We start from the raw sequence: 17707 nt of genomic DNA on the forward strand, positions 1-17707 counted from the left end.
GTTTCCACGTACTAAGCGATGCGGGTTGACCGCCCAGTATTTCCCAATGGACTGACTGTCTAATCATCGAGCATTGGCATTGGCATCTAATCGAAGGTGACAGAATCCCCTCGGCAACCAGCGTCGTGCGGCTTCACTCCTGTCTCCAACCTGGCACGTTGTTTCCCCGACAAGCACCGGACGAGCTTGAGCTGCCCCGCGTTGGAGGGGCATTTTTTTCACCCGTGTCACTACCCCTCCATGTCCCCTTTGGGTTAGACCCGATGGCGTGCTCGATTACCTCATCCTTGGCCCAGGGCACATCATGGGCGCACTCACCTAAAAAAGGCACCTGGCTGGCACCTTGAAGGCGCTATTCGCTCAAGCTCAGGTGCTACGATGGCAGAGGCCGTCTCCGTGCACCCCTAGCTAGGGCAACCCCGTCCCTTATCTGCCTTCATCGGGGAGCTCCAATATCCACCTTTGCCTGTCACCTCCCATCGGTCGACTTCTTCAGCACATATGCATGCATATCAAGCCCGAGAATATCTCCAAGAATGAAAAGAAACGGGCCGTGCAGGCCACGCCAGGCCAGTCTCCATCAATCTAAACCCATCTGTTGAACAATAAAGGAACAGTGCCGGCGATCAGATGAGGTAATTCCACCCATAGTCACCCAATTTGGCCTCCAACCTCTTCCTGGGCCACACCCACCCCCACTGCTTGTCACCACAAACCCATGCCATCGTGTTTTCGCTGGCGTCTGTTGGCCTCGAACAATCCAAAGAACCCACGGTGCCACGCCATGAAGCATGAAGCTGACCTGCCCACCCCGGTAGCCCCTCGCACGCCATCGCCGACAACCGTCCTTCCGCCCCATCTGGTCGCCGACCTCGTCCGTTCCGCGCCGACTGCCGGCCGCCGATCCCGGGGCTCACAAGGAAACAAACACACGGTTGAGGATTCCCACCTAACTTCACCAGACCACCGACCTGTTTTACTCAACATTCACTGTCCATTTGTTGCGAAGAAAGGCTACCCAATCCCCTGTTGCACCGTCATCATTACATCCAGCCATCTTCAAGCCCCCCGCTAAAAGCCAGCTCCGGGCCTGGAATGTGCACTTCGGCCGGGTCTTGAGCCCGCGTTGGTCCGTTTGAACGGCCTGTCCAACGGTCCTCAAGCGTCGAGTCAGCCACCTTCCTCCCGCCCAGATGCAGATAGCCGTCAACGGAATAATGAGCACCCAGGGCCGCTTCTCGATGCAGTGCATACACTTGAAAAGGGCCCCCATCTCGCTGTGGCAAGTGCCGTGATTGGCATCCAAGGCCACTTGCATTCTGCTCACCTCGGAGATTACTCTTGATATGCTGTCCAGGCTGCCGTCTGGTTGCCTGGGAGGGAATGAATCCTCGAAGGCTACCATCATCTCGGCAAACGCTGCGCCCCATTGAGAAGGATCGAAAAACAATCTTCCATGCCACAAAGAAACGAGAACACCAACCTGGCACCAATCCAAGAGTTCCAAGTATGGCCAGGGTGGTGATCATAAATTTTACTGCCTTGAGTGGCTTCCCATCCCGGGCTGAACTCTCTGTAAGGATAAATCCTCCACGGAATAGTTCATGCCATCTTCCACCTCCAAGTCATCTCCTTCTTATTGATACAAACCGGCCGACTCATTCTCTAGCCTTGAGCTTGTCAAGTATTCCTTCAATTCTAGTGGTGTTACTTCCCGTTCATTTCTGGTCAATTTAATCGATTGCCATCGTACGACCACCATTGGACAGTGGGAATTCATTGATCAGCTTCAATCGAAAACATGGATCCAAATTATGTAAAAGCCAAACAAAGCTCCATTTCTCTGCCGGATGGACGTGTTCTAAGCTTTGGGGTGTTTGGTGCTGGAACAGAAAATCCTTGGCTTCCTTCGTCTCCAAACGACAGCTACCCAGTCATCTTCTACCTCCATGGCTTTCCTAGCAGCCATGACGAGGCGTCATTGTTTGATCAGGCAGCTTGCCAACACGGCATCCAGATAATCGCCCTCGACCGGCCAGGGCACGCCGGTTCTACCTTCCAGCCCAACAGGCGTATCACCGACTGGCCTGCAGACGTTCTCGCCGTTGCCGACCACTGCCAGATCCCGAGATTCGGCGTGCTGGGCCTCTCGGGAGGAGCTCCATATGTATTTTCTTGTTGGAACCTTATCCCTCGCGATCGTCTTGTGGCCGCCGGCATCTGTTCCGGTTTATACCCACCATCCCTGGGGTTCGCGGGAATGCTGTTGCAAGGACGCGTTATGCTGACGGTAGCACCGTGGATCGCGCCCATCGTGGCGTGGGGGATGGAGTGGGCGTTGAGTAAGGCGGCGCGGGACGAAGCTCATCCCGAGAAACTCGAGCAGATTGTGCTGGAGGACCTCAAGACGCGCCCCGCAGTTGACCGTGCCGTCTTGGACGTCGACGCGGGTGGCGTACGATCGGCTATGCTTGCCAGCGTCCGGGCAGCCATGAAACCGGGCGGCTGGGGGCCGGCTCATGATGTCAAACTGGCGGGCAGTCACTGGGGTTTCGAACTTGAAGACCTCGAGGTCAGGAATGGCGAGATGGTCTGGTGGCACGGCACCGAGGATGCTAATGTGCCTGTGGCCATGGCAGAAAAGGCCCACAAGTGCGTGCCGGGAGCCGAATTAAGGTTATTGGAAAGCGAGGGGCATGTCAGTCTTGTCGTACACAAGGCTGATGAGATCATATCTACTCTATCGTATCTACTGCGGAGAGTGAGCTGAAAAGATGCGGGATTCGTTGTGCCACGGAGTGAAGAGAACAGTAACCAAGGCCATTTTTGTAGTGGGGGTAAAATGAGGCAGAAAGACGAAACTCAGTCAGATATGTCCTGGCCCTGAAAAAAAAACCACCTTGGCTATGCCTGCTAGACACCTCTAATGTGGTCAGTGGCGAAGGAGACATACGCACATGGGCTGGATGGGTGCTTGCGTTGTTATCTGGCACGGGTCAGAAAGATGACTTGCGCAGGCGTTGTGACTAGACCGCACCGTCTACACACACTGAAATAGAGTTGACACATCTCAGCCATGAATGGAGTTGTTGTAGTCAAATACGGCTATGCCACGCCTAAACTTTGCTCGTTTAAAACCCCGGCATCGTGGCTTTTCTTTACAACGTTCCTTTTATGACAGCACCGAGTGAACGGAGATTTAAAAAGGTATGTACAGTTGATTTTAGCCAGGGTTTGTCATATTCTAAGTGAAGGGGCAAAAGTAAGAGTGGTATCTCGCTCGCGTGAATCAATCCCAAAAAGAAAAACTTTACAGCTTCACCCGCCCGCCGTTGAGTTCATTCCAGTCCCGTTCTGAGAAAGGCACATAAGTGTCGTTCTTCAGCCAGAACACAACGCCAGTGTCCGCACTGCCAGGTTTTACACCCAGCGCCCGTAGGCCGTGCTTTTGTTGCTTATTTGTGCCGGTTGTCTGCATAGCCTCGGGAGGCATGACTCGCATGAAAATCGGGAGAGCGTATTTTGGCAATGACTGCTTCACATGCTGCGCAATGCTCTGTAAAACCTCGTCCGATGGTTGTCGGTGGAGGACAACGGCTGCACAGCCCGCACGACCGTCATGGTGCGGCAGCTCCACACCGTACACGTTGGCTTCTTGTACTGCAGCATGCAACCCCAAGGCTTCTCCGACCTCCTGTGTTGACACGTTTTCGCTTTTCCACCTGAAGGTGTCGCCGATGCGATCGGAAAAGTAAAGACGCCCTTCGCGATCCCATCGTACCACGTCACCTGTTCTGAACCATGCATCCCCCTTGGAAAAGACATCCCGCATGATCTTGGCCTTTGTGGCATCTGGGTTGCCGTAGTAGCCCTGGAAACGACGTTCTAGGTCCTTGGGCGAGAGTCTGAACATGAGTTCTCCTGGTTCGCCGGCCTTGGCGGGTTTGCAAAGGCCGGTTTTCTTTTCTCTCAGGGGTGCTTCATTGTTCTCGTCCATTTCGGCAAGGGCAACGTCGAGACCCATGATGAGACTGTAAAGCATGCCATTTCTTCCAACAGCGCCTTTGGCAAAATCGTTGCGGCTGAGATTCCAGGTTCCAAAGGAGCCCTCGGTAGCAGCGTAGAACTCGGCTATCGTATCGATTCCGAACCTGTCCCTGAACCTGTTCCAAACGTCTGGCCGAAGACCGTTGCCGAAAGCTACTCGCACGTTGTGTTTCTTGTCTAGACACTCGCCAGTTACGGAATCAACTTGAGGGGCGGCCGCAAGTAGATATCGACACGTCTCGCCAACGTATTGGATGATTGTAGCCTTGGATGAGCGAACCTCTTCCCAGAACACCTTGGTTGAAAATTTCCTCCCGATACAAATTGTACCATTAGCCTCGAGAACGTTACCGAAGCCTAGAAGCGCGGCGGAGCTGTGATACAGCGGCATGGACTAGCTCAAGTTAGAGGTGGTGCCAAGGCTGGGAGGAAGGGGCTACGTACAGTATAGTAGACGTCCTTCGCAGAGTTGTTCGTAAATCTGGATGTAAATACACCGCCGACGATGCACTTTGCCCACGAAACAATGGCCGGCTTGGGCATGCCGGTGGTTCCCGACGTGTAAATAAGAATGGCCAGATTCTGGTACTGGTCCTCGGATCGGTCAGAGTCGGGAGCGCGTCGGGGCTTGATGGCGGCGATTTCCTTGTGCAGGCTGTCATCAAGCACAACAAATTGCACTGAGTCCAATTCGCTGCGAACGTCGTCGCCAACATTGGCAGCGATGTTGGGATCAATGAGCATCAGCTTCGTCGTCGCGGCCTTGGCGCAGTGCGCCAGCGGTTTGCCCGTCAAGTTGTAGTTGATGAAGGCCGGCTTTGCGCCGATAGACCAGAGGCCGAACCACAGGAAGACGAACACATCCGAATTCTGAAAGTTTATGGCGACGATGTCCTTGGGTTTGACGCCGAAGCGTTCCCGCAGCCAGGTGCCATATTTTAGGACTTGCTCGTACGTCTCACGGTAGGTGTACGACTTGCCCTCGAAAATGATGAATGTGCGGTTGGCTGACGCCTTATTTTGTGCGGCCCGTTCGAGGACGTAGAATTGGTTCAATCGGTCGGTCCGTTCGCGCCAGAGGGCCGTGAGGGTGGCAGGTAGCGCGCAGGAGAGCAGTTTTCGGTCGTACCACAGTGAGGTTCGGGCGTTGACGTAGGAATAAGCTGCGACGGCAGCCGGTACGGCAAGCGCGAGCGGTACTAAACGGTGCGAAGACGCATTGGGTCAGCGCGATTTGACCAGCAAGGCGAAAGGAACCATGCTGAGGCTGGGCTGAGGTAATGCGATTGCGGCGTAGGCGAGGTAGCACTGGGGCACAGCGACGACGGGGGTAAAGGGGCAAAATATGGTTGGGCGTGGGGATGCATACTTACCAGGCATGATTACTTCAGCAGACGTTCACAGGTTCCCCAAGTTGGGAAGACAGGTTTCGTGTCACGGGAATTTCCAATTGCCGCGCCAGTGCGGTCAACGGACGAACAAACAGATAGGCGGAGAGTAGAGAGAGTGGCCGGACGTCTCGGGGCGTTGGTTGCTGGTGTTGCCGGTTGTCCTTCGTAGTTGGGGGGTTGTGAGAGAAGGCGAGCTTGGTGCGGAAGTGGTGACCCAGTTGCGCGCGGACGAGGGTAGGTATTTGTAACGGCTCGTCGAGGCTGTCACAAGGTGGGAAAGGATCAAAATTAAAAAGAACGAGTTGCAGTCGGCATCGGGATGTATCGTCCCTGGTTTGAGGGATCCATATATGACAATCACCTGTCGGTCCCATCATGCACGGCACGACACGACACAGCACTTGCGCCCCCCCAAGACTCGCCAACAGTATACTACATACGGATATTCTCCTCAGGTATCCGTATTGTGCAAAGGTAGTGAGGGACCTTGACCGTGCGCTGTTAGGACGTGTGAGCCCACGTACCCCGTCGACAGGAAGCAACGTGGGCTACCAAACAGCGGGACGACCGGGGACTTCTTCTGGGACGGGGCCCTGGACCTAGGCCGGGTGGCGGAGAAGCTCCACGCTGACGATGGTGGTGCAAGGTCATGGCATGCCGTGCTTCTCAACAGCCGAGGAAGACGGCGTGGTGTTTGGCGCTGGCGCTGGCGCTGGCGTTGGAGCTTGCCCATTTCGCAGCTGCTGCACGCCAGGAGAAGGCAATGTAAATCGAGCCTCGGTGTAAGACGTATATTGGTGTAGACACAGATGCTGTGCCATGCAATGTGTGGTCGTTGCAGGTTGCAGGCATTGGTTGGGCTGTGGGGACAATTTGCTGCCTTCCCGCAAAGCATGCAGTGTGGTGCAGCATTCCGTGCTGGCTAACAGGTACAGATTCGCAGACTAACCTAATGGCAACAGTAGCAGCAGCCCCGGTTTGTATTGGGTTGCGAGGCTTGGCCTGCTTGCCATTCTGGGGCTACACTGCACGAGATGGAGGGCGGCTAGGAGTTGGAGCCTCGGCATCCATCGAAGCTCGTGCGCCTCGCGTCTGCGCAGGGACTGGTTTGAGTATGGATTCGATTCAGGGATGGGGTGAAGGGGGTAGGGGGGGTGCGGAGGGATGAGAAACACAGGTTAGAAAAGGTCTCTGATGGATGCTTCTGCAAATGCGAGTTGCGATTTGCTGATTAAAGAGCGGGGTTGGACCTTTCACTTGTTTCCCTGCCCGTATCCTTACACTACTCTTACCCCTTGTCCAGACGACCCGGTTTGGTGGAAACGAACGTGCCACTCGCTTTCTCTACTTGTTGCCCTTCGCGGATGCGGACTGCGTCGCTTCACATCGGGTTCCATGCCGTGTTACCGATGAACCTTGGGGCCACAAACGGCTGCCGAGGTGTTGTGGATGTAGCTAGGTACGTGTGCTGCAGCAAACTCGTGCCATTGCACCTCTTCGCACCCTGTACCTCTCTCTCTCTCCCACTCTCTGTATCCACCATACGCAGCAAGACATGAGATTTATTCTTGATGAGCGTTGCTTATTTTAGGGCCCGCGGAGAACGCCCCGATGCAGCAGGGGTCCATCGTTGATTTGTTTCCTGGTGAGTCGTTTCGGAGACGGACAAGGAAACGGAAATTCCAGGGCAGGTCATATTGGAGAGACTGCGTTGCCTCGAGAAATGCGACGCGGCGAACACGAACATCCCATTAGACCTGGGGTATTCTGAGGAAGTTCCTTCCTATTCCGGTAACCACCACTTGCTTTCACTCGGGTCGTGGCATATTGGAGGGGTATTACTGGAGGCGGCTAGGTCGCCGGCATCTGGACTGGCCGTGACTGGTGATGCCGATTCTGCTTCTGCTTCTGCTTCTGCTTGGCCGTGGGTAGAAACCGGCTCACGGACTTTCGGACTGCAGGACACGGCCACGCCGACGGGACTAGCGGAGACTGTCGCTCATTGTGCGTCAGTCTTGTTCTGGCCGGTGAGGCGCAGGTGGAGGATTTGGAAGCTCCAGCGTTTGTAATCCGTAATCGCACTCGCATAGGTAGGCCAACTTGCAACAAAACATTGAATCCGTTGGATGCAGGCTGCCAGCCCAAAAACCGAGATAAAACTGCCAAGTGCAAAGGGATGTTGTTTGCCGTGCTAGAACGCCCGCATCGCCCAAGGAGAAGGCAGATTTGCAGAGGAGGAGGCTCTGGCCGCAGGATATTATTTCCTGGCACCAACAACGCAGTCACTGTCAAAGAATATTGGAAAGGTTGATATTTCATTGGCCGAGTTTAGGTTGTAGCTGCACGTACGTCCGACGATGCCAATTCTGGACGAGCTGAGGCTGTGGTACGGATACTGAGCCTTCGACGTCATTTGTCCAACTACCACGTGACTGCGCGCCGCCCTCTGAGTAGTGCTCTTATCTTATCGAAGCTCGCTGGGAGCGCGACTGTGTTATGTCAGCTGTCACGTAAGGTACCTAGCATACCTTGTAATAGCGTACCGAAATACCACGTCCCAACAAGCGAGTCGTACGGCTGGCGCGACTCTTACCTCTGCGCTTCTCAACTTCACAACCGCTGCGCAGCCTGCCCCTAACGTTGCCGCACATGGCAACGGCTGCTCCAATGCCTCGCAACGACGACGCAAGCAGCCCAGCGGCCGGCGCTGCCCTCCCTTCGGATCAATCCCTGACCTCCGTCCCGCCACCGTCCGAGTCCCGCAAGGCCCCGCCTCCTGAGAAGCCGTCTGACGTTCGCCGCCGGTCTCTCGTCATCCTGGCCTTCTGGGCCATTGTGCTGCTTCTAGGTTTGCCAATATGGTGGATGACCACGACAATCTACCGCGCCAATCTGCCCTTGACTGGCATGGTTCAGTGGGCTGATGGGAAGGTATGGCTGTCCTTCAACCCCCCCCCGCTCAGCGGCGCATCCATCGCAGAAGAGACCCCGCTGACCGTTGTTTATGTCAGGCCTGTCGTCCCGTCTTCCCCCTTCGAATCTCCGTGCAGGCAAACCAACTCCAAGAACAAGAAGCACAGAATCTCCTTCGTCTCACCCAGCACGCCCTCGACGATCTCAACGACTTTTCCGGCCACCATCTGCGTCTGCAGCTGGCTCCCCGAGATGACACTGCCTCTGTTCCTGAAGACGACCCGCAGGTCGCCCTGACGATTCGCCTCGACCCCGGAGAGTCCACGACGGCATCGCTGAACCCGTATTCCCCAATTCTCGACATCACCTACCCACCAAATTCTATCCCATCACCGACTTCGTCCTCCTCCGCCTTGGCGTCTTACATCGCCAACGAGCTGCGCTCCACCTATGCGGAGGAGCAGGCCATCATATCATACCTCCTGTCGGCGGCTTCCGGAGCTTCCGATGCGAGACCGCAGGGCATGTCGCCCGAAGCTGCTGAGTCGCTGGCCAAGAGGACTACTCGCTCCTTGCGGTACTCGCCAACCTATCACCTAAGTTTCTCACTCTTCACCAGTGGCTCCGCGCCCAATACCTGGGATGTAGAGGCGGCAATTCAGACATATATGAAGCCCATGCTTGATGTACTGAGCCCCATTCACAATTTTACTATTGATACCCAGGTACAGCTATATGCCACGCCTGGTGCGCAGTCTCAAATTCTGAGCAAGGACGACCTTGCATCCTTCATCAACGCAGCCGAATGGCCCCTATCTCCATCTATCGGCGGCGCCCCGACGGTAAACTTCCTTCTGTTCGTAGGAAACCAAACGATTGGGCTGGACTCGGGATCCGAGACATCCCAGTCCTGGCTGATCCCGCAGTGGGGAACGGTCTATCTGCTGTCGCTGCCGCCAACGACATCACACGTGCCGGCAGTCACACTCAAGCAGCCGATGCTCACCTTTGCTGGGCACTTGTTGTCTCTTCTTGGAACCCCACAGTCTGGCTCTCTTCCGTTGCGATTATCGACGCTCACGCGCATCCGATCGGCAGACCTCTTGCTGCGGGCATCGTCAACGCTGGGATCTCTTGCAAGACTATCACTGGCGCTGCCATCCATCTCCATTCCCCGCAATGTCGCGGACGGTGTCGCCAAAACTATGCATCACCTGGAGCTCGCATGCGCAAGTCTGGGTGGACCGGAAGGGTTGGAACACGCCAGAATTGCCGAGGCCGAGGCCGAGCGAGCTTTTTTCGAAAAGAGTATGGTTGGACAGTTATACTTTCCTGACGAGCATAAGATTGCAGTGTATTTGCCTCTGCTAGGACCGGTGGGCGTACCACTAGTTATGGGCCTGTTGAATGAGATCAAGGCCTGGAGGAAGAGAAGACGTGAAAGAGCCGAGGCTGCGGCCAAGAAAGAGCTCTAAGGTCATGAGTCGATACAAATTCCATTGCAGAAAGTTTTGAAGTTGAAAGTTCGGAACATCTGATGTTTCTGGCCGAATTTCGGAGCCAAATGACCTACCACGAGTCGTCTTAGGTGTTGAACCCTCGAGTGTGGACCGATATATGAATTCCACGTCAGCTCGGCGCTGAAGCTGAATGGTATTCGTCTGTCTGTAAGCTCAATTGACGATGTCTTTAGAAGCACTGTCGACAAACCATGGCTCTGTCCTTGTTACGATTGCTACATGTCCAGATCCGATCTGGTTGTCCCCAGGTGAGTCTCGGTGAGCCGGATTGGTGGGCCAAGGTGAAGTACGTAAGGCAGAGAGATAGCCGTGAGTACCCAATACGGCACACGGTAGGCATCGGTGCCGCCCGTAAATTCCGCATCTTGGCGCGCTGTAACCCCTGCGCTCCTACGCCACCGCGAAGCTTGCTTGCTTTGCATGCGAGGGGTTGTTGCAACCTGGACCTGACTTTCCACGTAATCCCCGTGCATCCCGCCCCGTCGGCGACTATCCTTCTTTGCAGGGCTCAGCTTGCCGTGTGAAAGGTGCAGGGACGAAGTCGGAAAGTCTCGCTCTGCCATAATCCGCCATAATTACTCGACCCTTTCTGCTCATTGACGTACCCGACCAACCTTTCCAAATTCCGTCTCGGTTCAAAAATCTCGACAGGGCTCGAACCAAAACAAACGTTGTCTTACTCTCCAATATCGTCAACGGCCCGAGCAATGTCTCCACTATGAAGAACAGAAAATGCTTCCTGAACCAACGTTGAGCTTCACGCTCCCCAGCCTCCACGATGACACCGTTCTGGACTGTCGTGTGTATCACTGCCAGGCATTGAACCCGGCGGCACCGAGCCCTTCGCCATGGAAACGACACGCTGCCGTCATTGCCCACCCGTACGCGCCATTGGGCGGGTGCTATGACGACCCTATTGTTGACATTGTTGCCGCGACTCTACTTCGGCAAGGTTTCCTCGTGGGCACCTTTAATTTCAGGTACGGGACACCAACACGTATGATGCGCAGAGAGTAAGGTGGTAGAGAGGCATCTGGTTTTGTTGCTAACCTAGATATTTGGAACAGAGGCGCTTCGGGTTCGACCGGTCGCACTTCCTGGACAGCGAAGCCGGAGCGGAGCGACTACATGTCATTCGTCGGCTTCATGCTCTACTACACGCACTTCCTCGATCCTTTCGGTCCGCCCGCCGCGTCATCGTCAACAGCAGCTCAAACACCACTACCTCCCGATGCGCAATCCAAGCCCTGTTCGTCAGAGCATCCGTTGCTCCTCCTCGGCGGTTACTCGTATGGCGCCATGATTACGACACAAATACCGCCGATGGCGCAGATTCTCGCACAGTTCAAAGTGCCTGCCGTTGGTTCGGCGGCTGCCGACATCCGTCTACGTGCCCAGCACTTGGCCGAGCAGCAGAACACAATTCTGGCAAGCGCCAGGGCTGCGAGTTCAACATCGCCGCGGAAGGTATATATGGGCATGCGGGTTGGCGGCGATGAGGATACCCAACGCAAGAGTCACGAAACCCGGAGGTCGTTCTCCATAGATGCGGAGGATAAGATACGACGCGGCGTCAACGAGCTACTGGCGAAGACAAAGCGGCACCATCATAAGGGCGTCGCCCTAAGCGAAGAAAAGCTGAAAACTATACCGTCGAACCAGGAAGTTTCTCTTGTGGTAGGAGAGGTGGCCGAGCTGACGCAGGTGCGGCCGGCGTACCTTCTCGTGTCTCCGCTCCAAGGAGTAATTACGCATTTGGCAACCATGTCATTTCTTCCCACGACTGGTCGAGGGATGTTCTCGCGGGCAGCAACAAGGCCTCGTGAACAAGGCGCGCCGAACTTTACGACAGATCACAGACAGCTGAGCGAAAGTAAACTGGTTGAAAACGAGACACTGGCGTTGTATGGCGACAAGGACATTTTTGTGCCCGTGGCCAAACTGCGAGGCTGGGTAGAGCGACTAGAAGGTATTGAGGGATCGCACTTCCACGGGGTGGAAATCGCGACTGCAGGGCACTTTTGGACAGAAGGAAAGGTGGCCCATGTCCTCCGAGACCAGGTATCCGAATTCGCCGCGAGGCTGTTACAAGGGAACGACAGCAAAGTAATCACCCACTGAACCGCGGCGGAAAGCTGGCATGTCGATGTCGGGTGTCTCTCAGCAGTTGGCTGCTACCCACAGATCAGCTGTGCTTGAAGGGTGGGGCTGGCTCTGGATTGTGCGAAAGGGGCCGGGGGGCACAACCTATCGATGACATGCGGTTGAAGGTGGTTGATTGGCAAGACATGGTGAATAAAGTTGGCGAAGTGGATGGCAGACAAGCAAAAATGACGTGGGTACTTATCGCAAGTTGGAGTCAGTCGTCGTGAAGGACGCAAGCAACAGACGGCGCCGGAGGGACGAGTCAGAACTAGGGCAGGAATGGCACGGTTATGGATAGGACACAGGAAACAAGGCGAGGGACGCCTAACTAAGTTGATGATGCAGATCTGGCAGTTGTACGGCATCGGACTGATGAGGGACATGGCGGCCAAGGGGCCGGGTGAGGCAGATTTACATGAGTACGTAAAATAGCGAAGTGACATTGAATGGCATGAGACGTGTAGGTGGGGGATGGTGTAGGGCCTGAATCATGACGAAGAAAGACGAGTCTCGGTATGGGTAGGGCCGGGGCAAAGTCGGGAACACTACACCACTTGACCCAGTGATTAGATAAGTGTTGGTCGCTGCCGTTGCCTTGCAGTGTTTTTCAGTGCACTACGTAGGTACAGTGCAAAGGAGGTGGGGACTTCTGAACTGGGTTCATACCTTGTAAAGATCATTTCTTGGGAGGGCTTATTCGCTGGTGTTGTGCAACGACAACCTTTACATTGGGATATGCCGCACCTGGTCTCGGGACCGCACATAGTGGCAGGTGGGCCGGTGTTGGCGGCTAAGGCAAAGATGAGATGCCCGGAGAGTTCACCGAGCGGCCTGTCCCGGCTTGCCGTGGCTCTGTGACGTTTAATGCGAGCATGGCAGGGTATTCGAACGTGTATCTTGACCCGCTGTAAGACCATAAGCAGGCAGTCACCACTACCTAAATGCAAGAGGTGGCCCTTCGATCTGTCTGTATCATGGCACTCGTGATATGGCATCGAAAAGTCAGCTGAGTCTCTACGGAATGCAACGGATGAGAGGCGACCCTGAAAGGTGAGCGTGAAGAAAGATGATGGTGTGTGTGTGTGTGTGACAGAGAGAGATAGATGCAAGGAAGGGTGTGTCGCGTCGGAGCATGATTGGGTGGCAGTTGGTGATGCAGCACTTAGTGTTCCCTCCCCGTCCCCATCCCCCGCTCCTCCTCCTCCTCCTCCTCCTCCTCCTCCCCCCCCTAAGCCCCGGGCCCAGGGTCCCCAAAACCTGGGGCGGCCACTCAGGAGGTCATGTGGCATGAGTAAGCTGAGAGAATCCCAGCCAGTGGGGGGTGCATTGCTTGCTATTGCTTGGGGAGAGAGAGTCCTAGTTCCGTTTTCCAGCTCTGTCGGTCCAGATTACCACTGTTGTTTGGAGATTGCGGGGGAGGGTAAGCAGGCCAATCGGTTGCTGCTGAGTTGCCCATTACGTCTGTTGTGACACGGTAACACAGGCACGTGGACCCCCAAAAAGGCGTTGGGGTACGTACTTCGTCGCTTCTGCCTCAGGTCTCAGGTCTCGGGTCTCGGGTCTCTGATCGCTGGCCGCTTCGCTCGCTCGCTTGGTTTCTTCTCTCCCCCCTGCCCCCTCCTCCTTCTTCCCCGTGCGGTGCAACGAGGTTCTCGAGTGCTCTGGGCCAGAGAGGAGCATTTGGTCCTGGTGGAGTGGGTTTTTTTTCCCATGTGGAGGGAATCTGTGGGGGAGATGCTGCAGTGAAATCAGCTGGTGGGTTGGTGGGGGGCCTTGCATTTGCTTCCCTGTCGGGGGGGTCCCTGGACGCCCTGCAACTGTCATCACCGTCCACTTTTCTTTTGTCTTTCACGTCCCGGCCACGTCAAGTCCAGTCCAGTCCATTTGACCACCGCATGTAGTAATTACACTGCAGCAGTTCATCTTCACTGCATTTCCCTTCTGGTGTCTGAACCATCGCCGACTTCAGTTTACTTTACCTCCCTCCCCTCTGCTCCCACCCCTCGATACCCTCCTTAACGGCATCCTCCCCGGCAACCTGCGCCCTCTCTGTCTCTCACCAACCAAATTCATCTTCAAAGGCGACGACCTCCGGCCTACCTGCGGCTCGCTCGAGTCCACCGATCCGTCGCTTCACCTTGTCCCCGAGCTACCAACCATCACCCGCCATCTAGCCAACCATCTCGTCCCTCTTGCGCCCGCCTGTTCCTCCTTTCCCTTCTTGTCGTCGCCTGCACTCCCCCCCACGACATTCTTCGACGCACCGTTTCTCTCCAACACGACCTTGCCTCTCGCAGCAAGTCACGCCTCTGGGACTGATTTGTCCTGTCATCTGCACACTCCACGTCGGATCTACATTCATTCCTTGCCGACTTCGACTTGTGCCAGCCAACCTACCCATCTACATCCTATGCCTTCTATGTTGCTCCCGGCCGACATCATATGACACCTCCCACTCGTCGTTTGCTTTGATTCTGGTCTCATCCGCCCTGCCACTTCGTTGCCGTCTCGCTCCCCTCGTATACCACACTTCTCCTAGACAACCCCCATTCCTCCGCCGACGACTCCGCAGACTAGATCTACTTTCCCACTCGCACCTTAGTTGACCCTCCCTCCCGCCTCCACTCGCCTGTCCCGTCCTTCGCCCTCTCCGCACTGTCCGGCGCTACCCTGCCCTACTCCCTTCAAGCCTGCCGCCGTCGTGACAATACACCGACGCGCGCATGCTCTGACCGCCCCCAACCCTCCACCACAAGAAAAAGCACATGTCAGAAGCGCCAGTTGCACCACCACGCTCTCAAGGCTGTGATGCGACACGGACGGTACCAGGGCTGCTTCTCGTCCGCCAGCTTCTCTCCTCTTCCACCTCCCTTCTAGCCCTCTCAACCACCATTGCTTCCGCCTCGACGTCCTCCTCGCTACCATGAACGACGTTCTCGTAAACTCCGTTCACAATCTCCCGGCTATTCGGGTCAAAACCTCATCCCCCGCTCCTGCCTCCTCACTAAAGCCTGGCCGAACTTACTCCATCAAGAAACAACATCAGCAACCACCTCGAAATGTCGCCCTCGACTCCATATTTCGTGCCATCAAAGGCGCCAACAACCTCGTTTTGTCCCTACGCGACGGTCTGTCCGAGCTGGAGCGAGAGAACAGGAGGAAACAAGAGGAACAGAGGCAGATCCTCTCCGTTCGCATGAAAAATGCAAGTCCCCCTTTCTCCCCGCGTCCGACATGGACGTCTTGTTTTTCCAACCTAATTGCAACAGTGCTAATCCCTCTTCCCCATACAGGCCGAATCCCGGAAACAGTGGCAGGAAGCCGCCGAAGAGCTCGATATTCTCGAAGAAAACGATTTGTGGAAGTTGGACCCATACACCGGTGATTACAATCCCGCACTGATCGAGGCGCGGCTGAAAGAACTGGATGATGCCCGGACGAATTGCGACACTCGTGCCATGATGCACCTTGTTCGAACCGCCCTCGGCAGGGATCTCGGTGGCATGGGGAATGTTGACCTGTACAGGCACTCCTACGTGGGCACCAAGAAGCTTATTGAGAGATACGTCGATTCGGCCATGCAGACCATCGATGCCCTGGTAGAAAAAAGCCAATATGCGTTGCCCGAGGGCATGGGGCAGAGGGATATTCTCGAGAGCGTCCTGTACGCTCGTCAGAGCTTTGGACGAAGCGCGCTGCTACTTAGCGGAGGCGGAACCCTGGGTATGTCCCATATCGGCGTGCTCAAGGCCCTCTTTGATGTCAAGCTCTTGCCGCGCATCATTTCAGGCGCCTCGGCTGGCTCCATCGTCTCGGCCGTCATATGTACGAGGACCGACGAAGAGATTCCTCGCCTTGTCCGCGAGTTCCCCTATGGTGATCTGGCCGTCTTCGACGCTGAAGAGAATCCAGACGGCGTCTTTGACCACATGCGGAGGCTGCTCACCGAAGGGAGCTGGTCCGACATAAAACATTTGACCCGCGTGATGCGGGGTCTGGTGGGAGACCTTACATTTCAGGAAGCTTACAACCGTACTCGACGGGTCCTCAATATCTGCGTTTCGACCGAGTCCATGTACGAGCTGCCGCGTCTCCTGAACTACATCACGGCGCCCAACGTCATGATTTGGTCTGCTGTGGCCGCATCTTGTTCCGTCCCTCTCGTTTTCAGCGCCGCTCCTTTGCTCGTCAAGAACCCTGATACGGGCGAGCACATGCCCTGGAACCCGACACCACAGCGATGGATTGACGGCTCCGTCGATAACGATTTGCCCATGACGAGGCTCGCCGAGATGTTCAACGTGAACCACTTCATCGTTTCCCAGGTGAACCCTCACGTCGTCCCGTTCCTGGCGCGTGATGACCAGCTGGATCCTGACGATACGTCAGCGCGTCGGGCGGCCCTGGCGCCTAGCAAGCAGGAACTCGACTGGGTCTACACCCTGACGGCTCTTGCCAAAGACGAAGCCTTGCATCGGCTGCATTTTTTGGCGGAGATCGGCGTCTTCCCGAATCTTGTTACTAAGCTTAGGAGCATTCTCAGCCAGAAGTATTCGGGTGACATCAACATCCTGCCAGAAGTCAACGTGCATGACATACCAAAAATTCTCAGCAACCCTAGTCCCGAATTCATGATGCGGGCATGCTTGATGGGTGAACGCGCAACATGGCCGAAACTCAGTCGAGTACGTGACCGTTGCGCCATCGAGCTGGCTCTAGATCGGGCCGTACACCGTTTACGCGCACGTGTCGTATTCTCCGACAGCCAGGTTGACTTGCGGAGGCTCACCGCCGGTATTGTCCTGCCACCGCCATGGCCAAAATCCTCTGGAGATGTGAAGCCAACTTCGTCAGGCACCTCAGCTCTTACCTTGGAGACTGAGGTTGTCAGAAATCGACAGCGCAGGTGTTCCGGTAGCAGTGTGCAGCTCATGGCCCATCATCGGCGGCTGATGGAGAGCGTGCTTACAGACGAAGAGACGGAGGAGGAAGAGCGGTTGGAGATGCGTGCGAGACATGGCCATGGGAGTTCCTCTCTGGTTATGGTCCGTAAGCCCCGTCTAAAGAGAGCGGCAAAGAGCCACTACAACGTATCGCTGGCGAGGGGACCGATGACTAGCCCCATTAATCAGACGCAGCTCGAGGCTGTTGAGTTCGATTTTGGGAAACCTGTGGCGCTACCGTTTCACCGGTCACGACACTCGGATGATTCGCTATCTCACAATCGAAGACCAGGGAACCTTGACATGACTCCGGCGAAGGATGTCGAGGCCGCGGGACCAGCATCTAGAGGCGAGGTAACGTCGCACACGGACGAGATGGAAACGTCAGACCTGCATTCATCCGATGGGGATATTGAGTCTCACACGGAGGACACAATGTCCGACCCTGATCCGTACGAGGGAAACTGGCTACATGGAGGTGCAGGTGAGCTGGAGGCCACTCCCAAGGACGACAAGGATTTACTCGAAGTTAGAAGCCGCGAGCTTGTGGCAGTGGGCGACTCGGCGGGAGGGCTGTGGGATTGACTCGTAGACGGGAGGGTGAGCTCCTCGGACGAGGAAAAGAAGACGGAGAAAGGAAAAGAACCAGCCAGTCAACCAACAGAAGAGGACGAGGTTCTGAGATCCAACTGGATGAGCTGGGATTAGTGGCTGGAATCGTCACAGGGATTTACATACGAAGGCTACA

The 17707-nt window shown here is 55.7% G+C and overlaps 5 protein-coding genes across 5 annotated transcripts; 4 read left to right on the top strand and 1 right to left on the bottom strand.

Moving 5' to 3' along the window:
- Nucleotides 1–1801: 1801 nt before the first annotated feature.
- On the top strand, nt 1802–2770 carry EsH8_VII_000240 (alpha/beta fold hydrolase; the record flags this gene model as incomplete). The annotated part of the gene is made up of 1 exon (XM_083270373.1): nt 1802–2770. The coding sequence occupies one exon, from the start codon at nt 1802–1804 to the stop codon at nt 2768–2770; it is 969 nt and encodes a 322-aa protein (XP_083127930.1).
- Nucleotides 2771–3310: 540 nt separating this feature from the next.
- EsH8_VII_000241 (uncharacterized protein) lies at nt 3311–5427 on the bottom strand (the record flags this gene model as incomplete). The annotated part of the gene is made up of 3 exons (XM_083270374.1): nt 3311–4441; nt 4492–5246; nt 5421–5427. The coding sequence occupies 3 exons, from the start codon at nt 5425–5427 to the stop codon at nt 3311–3313; spliced, it is 1893 nt and encodes a 630-aa protein (XP_083127931.1).
- Nucleotides 5428–8087: 2660 nt separating this feature from the next.
- EsH8_VII_000242 (GPI-anchor transamidase GPI17) lies at nt 8088–9826 on the top strand (the record flags this gene model as incomplete). Its single annotated transcript, XM_083270375.1, has 2 exons — nt 8088–8369; nt 8450–9826. 2 exons carry the CDS (start codon nt 8088–8090, stop codon nt 9824–9826), a joined length of 1659 nt encoding a protein of 552 aa, XP_083127932.1.
- A 777-nt stretch (nt 9827–10603) lies between these two features.
- Nucleotides 10604–11992, top strand: EsH8_VII_000243 (Alpha/Beta hydrolase protein; the record flags this gene model as incomplete). The annotated part of the gene is made up of 2 exons (XM_083270376.1): nt 10604–10851; nt 10939–11992. 2 exons carry the CDS (start codon nt 10604–10606, stop codon nt 11990–11992), a joined length of 1302 nt encoding a protein of 433 aa, XP_083127933.1.
- A 2947-nt stretch (nt 11993–14939) lies between these two features.
- EsH8_VII_000244 (acyl transferase/acyl hydrolase/lysophospholipase) lies at nt 14940–17544 on the top strand (the record flags this gene model as incomplete). Its single annotated transcript, XM_083270377.1, has 2 exons — nt 14940–15221; nt 15310–17544. The coding sequence occupies 2 exons, from the start codon at nt 14940–14942 to the stop codon at nt 17542–17544; spliced, it is 2517 nt and encodes an 838-aa protein (XP_083127934.1).
- Nucleotides 17545–17707: the final 163 nt, after the last annotated feature.

This window comes from Colletotrichum jinshuiense, chromosome 7 (genome assembly GCF_051148585.1).
Source record: "Colletotrichum jinshuiense chromosome 7, complete sequence".
NCBI lineage: Eukaryota > Fungi > Ascomycota > Sordariomycetes > Glomerellales > Glomerellaceae > Colletotrichum > Colletotrichum jinshuiense.